Here is a 16,362-nt window from a genome sequence, read left to right on the forward strand (position 1 = left end):
AGGTTAAGTCAATATTTCTCCACTCAACTATACTGCTCTCGATTTGGCCCCTCCCATACATCCTCTCCTTCACATTAGGACTCTCCCTACTAACGACTCCTAACACTTGTGCAAGAACCAAAACGTGAATACTCAGTGTTTCCCCAGAGTTTGCGATCTAGTTGTTCCTCCGTGTGCAGCATTTCCGGTCCTATAATAAATTCTGGTTTCTCTTCCTCAAGGTGAAATGACCTCCCAGAGGCACACGGAGCGGCTGTCCCTCTTCTTGCTCAAGCGACTAAGCGACAGACTACTAGTTAGGGCCCGATTCCGATGCGGTTAGGAAAGGATTCCCACCTACGGGCCAATTATGATGTTAGGAAGGCCTCCTAACGGCATTTGCTGCTTCCAAATCGGATCGGGAACGTGTCTTCCCGACTGAGGGCCAGATTACGATGTGGTTAGGAACATAGGCTCCAATAGAAGTCAATGGAAGTCCAACCAAATCGCATCTGGAAGCATCCAGATGCATCATACTCGGTCGGTCGGACTCTCCCAATCCAAGTCGATCGGAAACCATTTGCAAACCAATTCGATCGGGAAGATTTCCTAACCGCATCCAAATTGGGCCCTTTGTGTTCTGTACCCCACCACACACCTTTCCCCTCATTGGTCCTTTCATTATTTTAATTTATCTCACTATCCCTTCCCTTCAGATCAACTCCTGCAACACCGACTTTGCGGTGGTTACTGTGTTATTAGCTACACAGGGGCTTGACTCCCCTCCTTCCAATTACGCCTCCTGATAGTTGGAGTTTCCATCTTACTGAAGCTTTCCAGCCACTGGAGCTCCTAGACCTCCCTACGTGGTCCCTTGATGATAATCGAAGTGAGTACTTTTTGACCAATTGGCTCTTGGTATAACTTGTGCACTTCCTTATTCTCCTCATTTATATAAATCATACCTTATATACCTTCTCAGGACATATCCCTCTCAGGCATCGACCATTCCCAACGCCATGCATGACCAAGATTTGTTTTGCTATGGGAAACATCGTTTACATCGCGGTGTTTACACCGCAATACCTTTACAATGCGGGTATTACAACGCAAGTCATCACAATGTACGTAGACTGGAGTTGGAATAGTAAATCATACGATTCCTAAGTCCAGCACCCTCCAGCGCAAGTCGTTGTAACAACTTGCGTTGTAATGCCTGCATTGTAAAGGGATCTCGGTGTAAACACCGAGATGTAATGTCGTATTTTCGTTTTGCCCGATTAGGGTTCGCTGAGTAAAGTGTACGTTTCTACCAGCATTCCCATATGAGATCTCATCCAGCTGCTTAATGCATGAATTACCCACGTTCAATTTCTTGTGCTCTTAGCACTCATAGGGATTTTTCTCACTTCATATCTTTTGTTCTCTTGTGATTCACTCCTAACATAGATCTTAAAAACATTTGTTAACTTGTCCCTCTAGCATTTTCATCCTACATAACTGTTCCTTTACTTTCCTACTGTGGAAATAAGAATGTTGTTCGAAAGTGTTAGTTAGCATTATGTTGAGACCACTTCATGAATTATGAATCTTGCATTGTCTTTACCTTATAGATACTACATGCTCACAACTGTGTCCTGATGAAGATCTCAATTTATTGAGATCAAAGCGTGGTCAACCCCGTTACAACTAAACTCCTTAATTTTTTTTTAAATGTTGTATCAAGGATTTTTGCTCATGTTGTCAATGCAATGTATGTTTTTTAAAATATTTCCTTCACTCACCACATCACGTTCCTTTCACTACTTTGTGAGCACTGGATCTATAATCCATCTTGTATTATAATGTGAATATTGTTAAATAAATGAACCACCTTACAATGTTCATATGTGTCTCTTCCTACATTTATCTAGAAAAGTGTCTTATGCCAGAGGCTAATAAATGTAAGCATTCATTTTCTTGAGATCATATATCTCTTCCAGGGCTGATTGGCCTTGTATGAACCGTAGTCTTTTGGCTAAACTATCTAACACCCCAGGATCAACGACTGGGGTTCCCTTGTTATGTAATACATACCACATTTAGTGGTTTGTTTCTCTGTAATTTGTTCTATATTTTTTTGTTTATCCACTATTCCTATTCCAGAGAATTGTTTATGTGTTACCTTCTGTCTCAAACTCATACATTGTCCATTCCTGACGTCCCTTCTTATAGCTTAGAGTATATTGCTAGGCTAATCAGTGGCTCCTCTTTATTCCACACACCAAATCCAGTATTGGCCCCTACAAATACCGTCACAGAAAAAATCTCTACTCTAGAGAGACTCAAGAAGAGACACATACGCACAGATATGATCCCCATAGACCTACAAGGCCGCAACATACCTGCCATATTTATCCAGGATAAAAAATTCAAACATGGGTTTGCATCATTTGCACAACGTGCCCCCGCCATCGGATGGTCCTAGGGATTGACACTGCCCTAGATAGAGCATAGTAAAAAAGAACTTGAAGAAATACTAAAACTAGAAAAAGCAATACTTGAATTAGATACCTTGCAGATGCCAAAGCAGTTCTAGACATGCTTCAAAGAATAATACTAGACTGCCAGAAATTTAAACATCACAAAAAATCCACAAAAGTCTCAAAAGATACATAAAAATTACAACCAGAAAGAACATACCCCTATTTACAGGATGACTTATTCACCTCCACCGCACAAGGCACACAAAACAACTTCACTGGGGCTTGGGGGGGATTTAAGGACAGACAACCTGTGACTTTCTCAGACTCTTCAGCTGAATCAGACACCTCTGACCCCGGATCAGGGCCCAGTACCTCATCTCACACACATCATTTTTTAGGGAGAGGCCAGCAGTTCCTTGGGGAACGAGGCAGAGGCAGAGCAAAGAACAGGTACAATTCTCCCACCAGGGGAATGACAAACAAGATGGAAGTTTTACCAATGTGGATACCAGTACTAGATCCATCCTCCGTGGACCTTTTGCTCACCACTGATGAAATCCCTATCTTTAATTTGTCAAAACACATGTTATCCTCAGCTGAGATTGCTCTACTAGCAAAGGCCTCTCCTCTGTGATCACTGAAAAACTGGATTGGTTTATGCTTTAGACAGAAATATTTCACTTCTTCAGGAAAGTAAGATTAAAATCCTTTTTTTCAGGATAAAGTAATGCCTCCTAAAATGAAATTTCAGTACCACGCCCTAAATCCACTTTTAATCCCTATACTAGTTCTATGCCTCCAGAAGTCAGCGCATTTAAACATTTGGTGTTTAAAGATCTAGAAAACCTGAAAGACAAATATAATTGTACACCTTACAACATTAGCCTAGAAGAAAAAAGAGTCTTTTTGGCTTCAAGTCTTTGGAGGACATAGTCATAAAACCCTGCGACAAAGGCGGCGGTATAGAGATCCAAGACAAGATTACCTATGACAACAAAAAATTTCGCCAGCTTGGTAATGCACTACACTACGACCCCCTTGCCCTCAACCATCTCCTTGAAATAAAGAAGCTGATCCTGTCAGTCACTAAGGAGGCAGAAGAAACAGGATTCATCAGCCATAATGAATTCCTGTTTCTCAACAACAAGATCCCCAGCACCCTGGTGTTATACACCTTGCAGAAAATTCATAAGAACTTAGAGGCACCCCGGGTAATCCTATTCTTTCTGGGTGCGGTTCCATTTTGGAACCACTTGGTATGTACATTGTTTTTTTTATCCGAGACCTTGTCCTGACCACCGCATCCTATGTCAAAGACACTACTCACTTTACAAATTTGGTTGAGCAGGAAAACTTTGACCCGGATTGGGAACTCCGTGTCACGTTGGATATACAATCTCTTTACACCAACATACCCCACGATAAGGGTATCAAACTTATTACGAAATACCTTGACTCACGACCCTCTCTCCCATCAAGTTCCCACCAATTTCATTATCTCCCTCCTACAATTAGCTTTGACTAAAAACTTTTTCCTATGCAATAACAAGTACTACAGAAAATGCAAGGGCACTTCCATGGGAGCCGTTTTTGCACAAAATTGTGCTATTTAGTTTGTCAATGACATTGAACAAACCCATATTCTCCATGAACAAAATCCTAACTTATCGAAAATACACCTGTGGTGGAGGTATATTGACAACATTTTCATGATTTGGTCAGGCAACAACACAGATCTTTTCATATTCTGTGATTGGCTCAACACTTGCCAACCAGATCTCAAGTTCACGTACCAATTTCACAATGCACAGATTGACTACTTGGATGTTACGGTTAAAACCCTAGAAGGAGAACTATACACCACATTGTTCCGGAAACCCATGGAACGTAACACTCTGCTCCAAAACACCAGCTCACACCCTAGAGCCTTAAGGTACGGCCTCCCCTATGGACAACTCCTAAGGATTCGCCGTAATTGAGAATTCAAGGAGGACTTTTTTAGGGAATCAGAAGCACTCTCCAAGAAACTCATTGACAGGGGCTACCCTAGACACCTTATAAAACGTTCACTCAAGCTCGCTTGGTCTTCCCACAGAAAATTCCTGCTGCAACCCAAACAAGGAACACCTATGTCTAGAATCACATTTGTCACTACTTTCTGTCCCATCAGTAACAAATTGACCAAAGTGATAAAAAAAAATTGTCTATGCTTAGAGCGGCCAATATCACTTGTGAAGCCCCCCTCTTCTCCTTCAAAAGAGGGCGCAACATCAGAGACCACCTAGTGAGGGCACACAAACCTACACACTCTGAGACCACTATGCAATCGTATCTAGGTCTCCCCTCGGTCCAGGGCCATTATAAATGTAGCAAGTGTTTGGCCTGTTTTCCAACACAAATAACAAAGTCTTTGAATAGGGCAATATCCAACACACGCTTGATTTTTCCTTCAATTGCAATTCAAGTTATGTTATTTACACTGTATTCGCTGTCCGTGCAACTTGCTATACATAGGCCAAACCACTCAGATAATCAAAGTAACAATATCTCCACACAAGAGCAGAATCCATTGCAAAGTCATCACAGCCCCTCTGGTGGAACACTTCTTGAAAAAAGAACATTCTGAAAATGACTTCACCTGGCAAGTAATTGACGTTTTGCGTCCCCTACCCAGAGGCGCCAACAACCAGTGGAGCCTGAAAAGGCTGGAATTCAAATGGATTTTCAACTGTCAATCTATCAATCTTGGGTTGAACACACAAGAGGAGTGGAACGCAATTCTGTGAATCCCTTTCCTTCTCTCCCAAACCTTAATGTATATACACATCAACACCTTAGAATGTATCAGTACTTGACTCATTATGAGTCAAAACACACATTCCTACAACAATACACTGGATGGCTTGTTTTTAAAAAAAATTGTCTATTTTACTCTGTTTTTTCTGTTCATATTGCAGTCCACGGTTGCATATGCCGTTCTTTCAATTTGTATGAATCCTGGGGAATTGGTCCGCCACATAACTTGCATCATTTGATTTAGATTGCTCCCTTTATCTTTAGATATACATCTTCTCTGTACTCTTTTTCAAGTACCTTCCAGTCACTTCAAAGCATGTTGAGACATATGAGGTTAAGTCAATACTTCTCCTCCTAACTGCTCTTGATTTGGCCCCTCCCATGTATCCTCTCCTTCACATTAGGACTCCTAACACTTATGCAAGAACCAACGCGTGCATGCTCAGTGTTTCCACAGAGTTTGCGGTCTAGTTGTTCCTCTGCGTGCCACATTTCCGGTCCTATAATAAGTTCCAGTTTCTTCTTTCTCAAGATAGAACAACCTCCCAGAGGCAGACCTCTCCGCAACCTTCAACACCATCTCACACAGCACTTTTACAGCCAGACTCCACGATGCCGGTATACGAGCAACTTCCCTCGACTGGATCCACTTCTTTCTCTCTGGCAGAACCCAAAGGATCAGACTCCCTCCCTGCCTCTCCAAACCTACAGAGATCAATTGTGGAGTACCTCAAGGATCCGCGCTCAGCCCCACGCTCTTCAGCATCTACATGGCTCCCCTCGCCATCAGACAGCATGGGCTCAGCATAGTATCTTATGCCAACGACACCCAGCTCATCCTCTCTCTCACGAAGAACCCCAAAGACACCAGACTCAGCTTTCAAGAATGAAAGAAAGACGTTGCTGCATGGATGAGTGACAGCTGCCCTAAACTGAACTCAGAGAAGACAGAGGTCCTCGTCCTTGGACCCTCTCCGACTGTGTGGGACAGCTCCTGGTGGCCCCCTACCCTCGGAAACCCACCCAACCCGACGGATCACGCCCGGAACCTCAGCATCATCCTAGACTCCTCCCTCATCCTGACCCACCAGATCAACGCTGTTGCCTCCACTTGCTTCAACACCCTCCACATCCTCCACAATACCTTTAAGTGGATCCCCCCTGAATGCAGAAAAACTGTCATCCACGCACTCATAACCAGCAAACTGGACTACGACAATGCCCTCTAGGCCGGAATCAACAAAACCCTGCTACACAAGCTCCAAACCATCCAGAACACCGCAGCCAGACTCATCCTCAGAACCCCACGCCACAAACACATAACTTGGCACCTACGAGACCTCCACTTCTTCCCCATCGAGAAAAGAGTAACCTTTAAGCTACTCACCCATGCCTACAAATCCCTCCACAACATCAGACCCACATACCTCAACGAAAGAGTCTCCTTCGAAGGACCCGAAAGGAACCTCCCCTTCGCCGACCTCGCCCTGGCAGAAACCCCACGCATCTGCAGATCCATAACAGGTGGAAGAGCCTTCTCCTACGCCGCAGCAAAGACCTGGAACGAACTCCCAGTCAACATCAGATGCTATCCCACTCTGCACACCTTCAGGAAGAGCCTTAAAACCTAGGTCTTTGACTGATCCGGAGCTAGAAACCCCCAGCGCCTTAAGACCCTCATGGGTGAGAAGCACACGCTATAAACTCCCTGACTGATTGATTGATTGATTGATTGATTGATTGATTGATTGATTGATTGATTGATTGATTGATTGATTGATTGATTGAAAGGCATTATCAAAGACCTGCCTGAGGTCCTGAGAAAAACGTGGGATGTCCTCTTACCGTGCCTGTTTGCCTACCAAGAGGTCCCTCAGAAGGGACCTCTTCATAGGCAAACAAGCTCCTTCAAACTCCTATCTGGGCACCCGGTCAGGGGACCTCTGAGTTTGGTCAAGAAGGGCTGGGAGCACTCTCCCAACATAACTTGCAGGGATTTAGTGAGCTACATACTGGCCTTCGGATCCAAATGGCCAGGTTGTGGAAGCAAGCCTCTCACAACTTAGAAGCCAGCCGGGACGTCATGAAGGAGTTGTGTGCCAGGATCGTCACTTCTGTGGAGTTGACACCTTGACAGAAAAGTGTGGGTCATGTAGGCTGAAGAGCCGGGGGCCCTCCAGGACTGATGGACCGGGACATATAAGGTGATTGAGAGGAAAAGGGAGATGACCTACCTGGTGGATCTTCATCTTTATTTACACACACCTCGTGTGAATTCTCTTTTGTGACACTCCATGTAAATATTGTGTGAGAGTGCTGTGTCCATGCTTTACACATTGCTCTCTGTGATAAGCTTGACTGCTCAGGGCTAAGGCACCCAAGGGTGGGTGCAGGTTAAAACGTGAGTGTAATCACCTAACCCTGACAGAAGTGGGAAGTTCTCCCTGGTTAGGGAACAGACTCAGGCAAGCAGAAAGCACCAGTTCCAACAGTCAGAAAACAGTTTAGTTTATGGGTCACTTTCAATTTGAGGGATTCCTTGTGTGACTTCATACTCATGCTTAAAGTGTTTAGAAATTACAATAGTACTGAATGAACTGCTAGAAATGTTTTTTATTTTCATGATTAAATATCTCTTCATTTATATTTTTTATTTATATAAATCATATCAAATTACATTCATTCAAAAGTGTACTAATTAATAAACCTGCGTCCTTACCTGAAACCTGTGACATTTGCTGATACAAAGCCTTTTAGAGTTCGGTAACTGTTATAAAACTGTAAAAAGAACATTTTCAAATGATGATTTTAAAATATGGGCCTAAGTATATGCAGTCAAATCAAATCAAAGGAAGCTTTATGCGATTAAAACAAATAATCATAAAAGCACAATATCAATTCATTACAATCAGACGATATAAAACATATGGATCTACAAAGTTAAGGAAGACTAAACTCCAAAACAGGCTAAGTGAAATTTTACAGTACAATTTCTTACGTAATAATAGTCTTCCTACATCTAAAAACAGCCTTTAAAAATGAAGAGACAGCTAGGGTTATAAACTTTTCCCCCAAAGAGTAGAAAATTAAAAAGGCAGGACGACACTGTTTCATCCCCAATATTCTCAGTACTGGAACTATCCACCGTTTCCTTTGATAATTGTAAAATTTACAAAAAAAACAAGATATGCATAGTGGATTGAACGGACATATCATCGCAGGGACAATTACACAGTTGCCTGGACCAATCATTAATTGTAGGGAAGCTAAATAATCTATGTACAATAGACATCCTGAACCGTGTCAATAAAAATCTGTCAAAATCAGGAGCTACATATGTTAGGTAGGGCTGTATCTTAAAAGTGGTAAGGATGTTTTGATGCACCCGAACCGAGGTTTTATTAATTTCTCTATTTAATCTATTATTTTCAAGATAATGCAGGCAGCTTAATTTTAATATTTTTCTATTTACTTTGAATAAAGTACTAGGCTTATCGAAATATTCTGGATGGCCCAGTTTTCGTGAGAAATCTTTTATGTGCATGAGCCATCCTATCTGGGAAGCCCCATCTTGCGCGCAGCAATCACCAATCACTTGACGATTTAGGCTAGTCTGTTCTGTAGTCCATATATGATACCAAAGGAGAAAAGGTTGAATACCAATAATGTCCTCTATATAAGATAGTCTCAGCTCAGAATGACAATTAAAAATAGAGGTGCTTACTGGAAGAGCAAGCAAATTACTAAGAAATCTATTTTCCCACTTTTGTAGTGAGGTCACATCTACGTATCCCCAGATGCCAGCTCCATAAGTTGCAATTGAAACGCACTTGGCTTTATAAATGTGGAGTAGTTCAGTGGGTGGATGTCTGCCTAATTTTTTACTAAAATTGCTCAAAGCTGTTAGGGCCTTCTGGAACAATAATCTTCGAGAGTTTACGGCCTTTGACCATAAGCCGGTGCGGTCAAAGAGAACCCCCAGATACGAAAAGGTGTTTGTACATGTTAGACGATTCTTGTCAAGAAACAAGGGCCGACTCCTACTGCTTCCCTGTCCACATTTTAAAATAAACGTTTTTGACGGGTTAACTGTAAGTCCCAAATCAGACATAAATTTTGCAAAGCTGTCTAAAACCATCTGAAGACTGTTCGATGTGCGGGCCATAAGCACCGCATCATCTGCATACATTAGGACGGGGAGAGGGATATTCCCTACCCCCGGCAAGTCCTTACATTCCTTTTGAAGCGTCAAATTTAAATTGTTAATATATAAAATAAAAAGGAGGGGTGCCAGGACACAGCCCTGCCTCACTCCTTTCCCCACGGCAAAACGATCAGAGCACTCCCCCTCTGTCCCATAACGCACCCTAGCAGTTGCCTTAATATAAAATTCACGCATTAGGGAGATCAAAGGTAATTCTAATCCCAGCTCTTCTAAAATCAGCAATAGTTTATTATGAATAACACAATCGAAAGCCGCGGACAGGTCCACGAAAGCTAAATAGAGCGTACCCCTTTTGGACTTACTATATTTATTAATTACTAATTCCAGATTTAGGCATTGATCAATTGTACCCAAACCTTGCCGAAAGCCATATTGAATATTGCTGATAATGGATCGCTCGTCTGCCCAAAGCTGTATTCTGGATAGGATAACTCTCCCTATGATTTTAACCGTGGAGTCCAGGAGTGAGATAGGGCGATAGCAGGCAGGTTTATGCCTGTCCCCCTTTTTAAAAATCGGGACCAGGGTCGATTCTTTCCAAGTAGCCATAAAACCCGACGTTATACAAGCATTAATAAAATGAGTTAAAATGGGTCCCCAGAAGGCTATATTATGTTTAAAAAGATCCACGGGAATGCCATCTGGTCCTGGAGCTTTTCCGCACTTACTAGAGCTAATTGCCATCTCGATCTCTGGCAATTACATTTTGAGCTGAGAGTGAAGATTAACAGGGTGGGATTTTATTCTGTCCCCCTCCAAGTCGCTAATACTTGTTGCAGGGGAAGGGGTGGAATATAGTTTAGAATAATGGTCCACCCATTCCTTCCCTGTTATGGCTATTTCAATACTTGCTCTCTCTGTGTCAGCTAAATACGGGGCATTAACCGCTTTCCAGAAGGCAGCAGTATCTTTCATTTCAGATGCGGCTCTAAGCTTATTCCATGCCTCCTCCCTAAGACTATTTTTTCTTGCTTTCAAAGTATTTTGATAAGCCCTTCTTGCTTCTTTTATTCTGTGCTTATTTCTAGGCCTGCTATGGAGGACGAGTTTAAGGTTTGAATGCGCTTTGCTACAACTGTGGTCAAACCATCCCTTTTTGGAATGGATTTCCTGTTGAGATCTACATGTAAATAGTTTCTTATGGTCTTAGATAGATCAAGAAACCCCTGCACTATCTTGGACGCTATGTGGCCACCGCCAAAGCATTTACTAATCGATTCGCTGCAGTTGCTTAGAATCGTATTCATAAGTAAAACTGGGTCAATCTTTTTCCAACTTAATGAGTATCCGTTTTGTCTCGCCAGAGTGATAGGTTTTATACTATGGGTCGGGTGATCCTTGCCCATAGTTGATTTTTGATATAACTGGAAACCAATGCTTTGTGGAAAGTGATCGCTAAGGGCAATATCATAGGTTTGAAAATTAGTCTAGAGTCATGTCTTGCTGTAATTAAAATGAAATCAATAGTCGAAAAAAGACCGCGTCCATTAAAAGTTGGTCTAAAAGGAGCCGGGGATCTACACAGGGTGTTTGCAAAACCCAAGTCGCCTGAATGCATGATGTCATTTAAAATCTCTCCAGAACCATAATGATTGAAGTGGGGAAAACTAGACCCTCGGCTTGAATTAAGGCACTCGAACCGTGCTCCAGGAGGAGTTTGACGCGCTTACACAACACCTGTCAGCGCTCTCGCGCTTTTAAAATTATAGTTGTTATTTTTTCGTAGCGCTTAGCGCTTTTTAATATTATCTCGTTTTTAACGTGTAAACTGTGTTTTCTGCCCGGACATATAGCGCTTACCCCCACATAAAAGATAACAAGCACCGCTGTTGGGAGCGGACTCACTTAGCTCTCTGGACACACTCTCGGAACGGCGTCCGCCATCTTGGGTGAGGCAGGGACTCCTCGTGGTGACACTCGGCCAGCGCACTAGTTTTTCGCAGACCGGACTCCACGCCCTACTTAAGGTGAGCTTTGAGGTTCGTTCTGCCTTGAATTAAGGCACTCGAACCGTGCTCCAGGAGGAGTTTGACGCGCTTACACAACACCTGTCAGCGCTCTCGCGCTTTTAAAATTATAGTTGTTATTTTTTCGTAGCGCTTAGCGCTTTTTAATATTATCTCGTTTTTAACGTGTAAACTGTGTTTTCTGCCTGGACATATAGCGCTTACCCCCACATAAAAGATAACAAGCACCGCTGTTGGGAGCGGACTCACTTAGCTCTCTGGACACACTCTCGGAACGGCGTCCGCCATCTTGGGTGAGGCAGGGACTCCTCGTGGTGACACTCGGCCAGCGCACTAGTTTTTCGCAGACCGGACTCCACGCCCTACTTAAGGTGAGCTTTGAGGTTCGTTCTGCCTTGAATTAAGGCACTCGAACCGTGCTCCAGGAGGAGTTTGACGCGCTTACACAACACCTGTCAGCGCTCTCGCGCTTTTAAAATTATAGTTGTTATTTTTTCGTAGCGCTTAGCGCTTTTTAATATTATCTCGTTTTTAACGTGTAAACTGTGTTTTCTGCCCGGACATATAGCGCTTACCCCCACATAAAAGATAACAAGCACCGCTGTTGGGAGCGGACTCACTTAGCTCTCTGGACACACTCTCGGAACGGCGTCCGCCATCTTGGGTGAGGCAGGGACTCCTCGTGGTGACACTCGGCCAGCGCACTAGTTTTTCGCAGACCGGACTCCACGCCCTACTTAAAGCTCGCTATGACGACGCGCAGCGGAGATGCGCAGCGGAGTCGCCGGACCCACGCCGGAGTCCAGCCAGAGTCCTGCCCGTCTGGGCTCGTCCGGGCTCAGACGGGCTTAGGGCATGGTACTATGTCATATTTTCTACCACGGCGTATCATCTACTCACGAGAAGAGTTACTTGCATTACGCATTAGTCCCCTGGAAAAGTACCCTGTTACCAACTTGGGTGCGCGGACACTCCCCCCACGAGGATGGGACGTATTGCTCCATCCCCCCCCTGATTCAAGTACTTTACTATGGGGCATGCTTAATTGCAGGTCACTCCCGTGTCATGCCGTAGAAATTAACATCCTTATCCAAGAGCACGAACTAGACATCTTGTTTCTGTCGGAAACGTGGATTACTCCTGGTTCTGATGCTGACATTGTACTTGCCCTCCCTCCAAATTACCTTATTGGTCATGTGGATAGACCTGAGGGACGAGGGGGTGGACTCGCCGTTATCTATCGGGATAACCTTAACTGTAGGGTCTGGAGGGGCTTGGTGGCAGACTGTGAGAGTTGCCACTTTTCCATACAGGTATCACCAACGACTACATTGGCTGGCCTGCTTATTTACCGGCCCCCGGGTAAGGTCGGCAACTTCGTAAGCTCTGTGATGGAAACGGTAACCCTTTTGGCAACATCCACATCCTCCTTCATTGTGCTAGGGGACCTGAACCTGCACTTTGAGGACACTGCGGACATGATTGCGGCAGACCTCAAAGGTGATCTATCGGCTTGTGAGCTCCGGCTAGTCAACTCAGGAGCCACCCACGTGAAGGGCCATCTGCTGGATCCGGTATTTTCAAACATCCCTCGGCTGAGGGCCAGACCAGTTCTTCCGCTCCCATGGTCAGATCACTCCTTAGTGTCGATGGAATGGCAAATCAATCTGCCCTCTAAACCGACACCTCAAGAGGTGGTGGTGGACCGTATATGGTCCAGACTACCGATCGGTGACTGGACTCAGGTCCTGGCAAATTCACAACCCGTAGCTGAGGCAGACCCGATTCAAGGAGATGCTGACCTCAACCGATGGTTGACCGCCTCGCTTGATGGCTTCATACCGGTGAAAACCCTACAGAAGAGAGAGAAACGAGTGGGTTCCGCCCCCTGGTTCACGGATGAGCTCCGCCTGCTCAAGAAAGGATGTAAGAAACTGGAAAGGGCCTGGAGGAAGAAATTTGATGCGGCCAGGCGTAAGGATTACTGGGCAGCCATGAGAGCCTATAAAGCGGCCCTCCGCCTGGCAAAAGCACAATTTTTTGAGGAGCGAATACAACTTGCCTCAAACTCCTCCAGGGAGACCTTTAAAGTGGTGCAAGAACTGCTAAAAGTTCCTGAGCCAGCAGTCACCCGTGACCCTGAGAGGTGTAAGGAGTTGGCTAATTTCTTCCACACTAAAATAGTAAAAATACTAGACTCTTTACCCCAGGTGGCTACATTTCATGGGATTCAAGAAGAACCCCTCCCTGTGGGGATAAAAGAGTGTCCCTTCTCCCTTGACATGTTCGGCCCAGTTTCAGAAAGTGAAACATTAAAAGCTATAGTTTCTATAAAAAGCGGTTCCCCCATGGACCCTGTCCCCTTTAAAATTCTAAAACAAGCGGCAATCGCTGTGGTCGGGCCCATTACGAACTTGATAAATGCCTCCTTCTCTCGTGGTTTGGTGCCACCCACCTGGAAAAAAGCCGTGGTCAAGGCTCTCCTAAAAAAATCTAACCTCGACGCGACTGAGCTGGCCAATTTCAGGCCCATTTCTCTGTTGCCAGGTCTCAGCAAAATTGCTGAGAAACTTGCCAACCATCGACTGTCCAACTTCCTTGAGTCAAATGGTCTGCTCCGAGACTCGCAGACCGGCTTCCGTCCCGGCCATGGCACCGACACGGCCCTCTTGGCGGTCGTTGAGGAATCGAGGCGCATCTTAGATTCGGGAGGATCAGTGGCAGTGATCCTCCTGGATCTGAGTGCGGCATTCGACACCGTTGACCATCAGGTGTTGACCCAACGGCTGTCAAGGGTGGGTGTGACAGGTGTCGCCCTGAAATGGCTCTGTTCATTTCTGGAAGACCGCTCCTATCAGGTCTGGGAAGGAAGCAACAAGTCTCCATCTATTTCTCTCCAGTGGGGGGTGCCGCAGGGCTCGTCCCTGAGCCCGACATTATTCAATGTCTACATGGCCCCCCTGGAGGATGTGGTGACCCCTTATAACATCAAAATCATCAGCTATGCTGATGATACCCAGCTGGTGGTCGCCCTTCCTCAACTGGTGGAGAACCCTGACTTGTTGCACTCATGTTTGGCGGACGTCTACACCTGGATGAGCAGCTCAGCCCTGAAGCTGAACGGCTCTAAAACAGAGATTATGCTGCTTGGAAACAAAGCGCCATCACTGCCACCTTCATGTTGGCCAAGCTGTATGGGTGACTTCCCAACCATGAAAGAGGAGATCAAGAGCTTAGGAGTCTGGCTGGAGCAAGATCTTTCCCTTAGAACTCACGCCAAAAGAACTGCGGGAGTCTGTTTTGCCCTGCTGCGGGCTGCGCGGAAAATTCTTCCGCTTCTTCCTTTTCCATCAAGGAAGTTGTTGATTCAGGGTTTGATAACATCCCGCCTTGATTACAGCAACAGTCTGTTTCTGGGCGCCCCTGAATCGACTTTTAACAAGCTTCAGCAGGTGCAAAACGCGGCAGCTAGACTCCTTATGGGTATCCCCCGAACAGAATCCGCCAGACCCGCTCTCAAGGCACTGCACTGGTTACCGGTGCGGGAGAGAGTACAGTTCAAGGCACTGTCCATCGCCCATAAAACATTCCAGGGCGGTGGGCCCCCTCTTTTAGGGAGCCTGGTAGTACCTTATAAAGCGAATAGAGCTCTGAGGTCTGACCAGAGGTGTCTGCTCCAGGTCCCGAGAGTAAAAAGATCACGCACGGGAGGGAGGCGATTCTCTGTGCATACAGCAATGCTCTGGAACTCCCTCCCATTAAAACTTCGCGCTGAGACCTGTACCCTGCGTTTTCGCAAATACTTGAAAACACATTTGTTTCCCCGGTGAGTCGCTATCTTCACTCCATGGTCCCACGGTTGATGCACTGTTCATAGCGCCGGGATGCCCCAGGGTAGCTGCGCGCTATATAAGTCTTAATAATAATAATAATAATATATCCCAGGCCGCGGACTCCAGTATCCCAATGTTGACAGAGACTAATATTAAAGTCTCCGCCCCATATTATCAAGAGATCTTTGCAGAGAGCCTCCTGAGACTTATTGATGTATGTGGATATAGCCCTCAACATTTCAGCCTGATCTTTGCGCAGAGCATTATTGTAAAAATTCACTATCAATATGCTAAAAGATCTATCCAGGTCGGCCCTTATAATTAAGAAACGACGATCCCTAACCAGAGTAGTTATGTTTGACAAGTTTGTATGATAGGCTATATGAGTGGAGAGGCCTCCCATTGATCTTCCACGCGTTGATGCAACTGCAGGAGAAAAAAATGTCTTAAACCCATTTATATGAATCGGATCTTCTGCCCATGTTTCCTGGAAACAGACTATGTCAAACCTAAGTTCAAAATCTGTCCACTGGGGGTTCACAATCTTAGACTTCAGGCCTGCAATATTCCAAAACAATAAATTGCAGTTATGATCTGCGAATATCTCCTTAAACATGTTTTTACTTAAATCTGCTGAGGAGATGTGTCCCAATGTAGGAAGTATCATTGAGTCATTTCCCAACCTAAGAACAGGCTTAACCACCACCCCGGGGCCATTATCATCCACATCAATAGTAGCATTGATGATGGCCGAGGGAAATGCTTCTTTGGCGTCCCTCTCAGCTTCAAATTCAGAAGATATGTGAATATTTACCCTGTTGTCAATAGAACTCAGAGCATTAAAACTCTGGGTGAGCGGACTGAAATCTATTGGATTTACAGGGTTCAATGATTCCAGGCTGTCTCCTTTCTTAGGGCGTCAATCTACCTGGTCCAGGTGGGAAAAAAGATCATAACGATTCTGAACCGGAATATTATAGAATAGGTGCCTTGGGGGTACTCTCGTTCCTGTCTGTATGGGTTGACAATGTTCGAGGGCTGATTAAAGAAACCCAGTGGGACCACAGTGATATCATTCAAAGAGTTAGGGAGCAAAC

General features: G+C 44.8%; 1 protein-coding gene across 1 annotated transcript in view; it reads right to left on the minus strand.

Moving 5' to 3' along the window:
* The window catches only part of LOC146816676 (adhesion G protein-coupled receptor F5-like), a 956,016-nt gene that overhangs the window by 381,669 nt on the left and 557,985 nt on the right, over positions 1 to 16,362 (minus strand). Inside the window, exon 8 of the mRNA XM_085610571.1 lies at positions 7,960 to 8,018. Within this exon, the coding sequence (XP_085466697.1) occupies positions 7,960 to 8,018 (59 nt within the window). The remainder of the gene's footprint in view (positions 1 to 7,959; positions 8,019 to 16,362) is intronic.

The sequence above is a fragment of the Triturus cristatus genome, chromosome 6, assembly GCF_964204655.1.
Source record: "Triturus cristatus chromosome 6, aTriCri1.1, whole genome shotgun sequence".
NCBI lineage: Eukaryota > Metazoa > Chordata > Amphibia > Caudata > Salamandridae > Triturus > Triturus cristatus.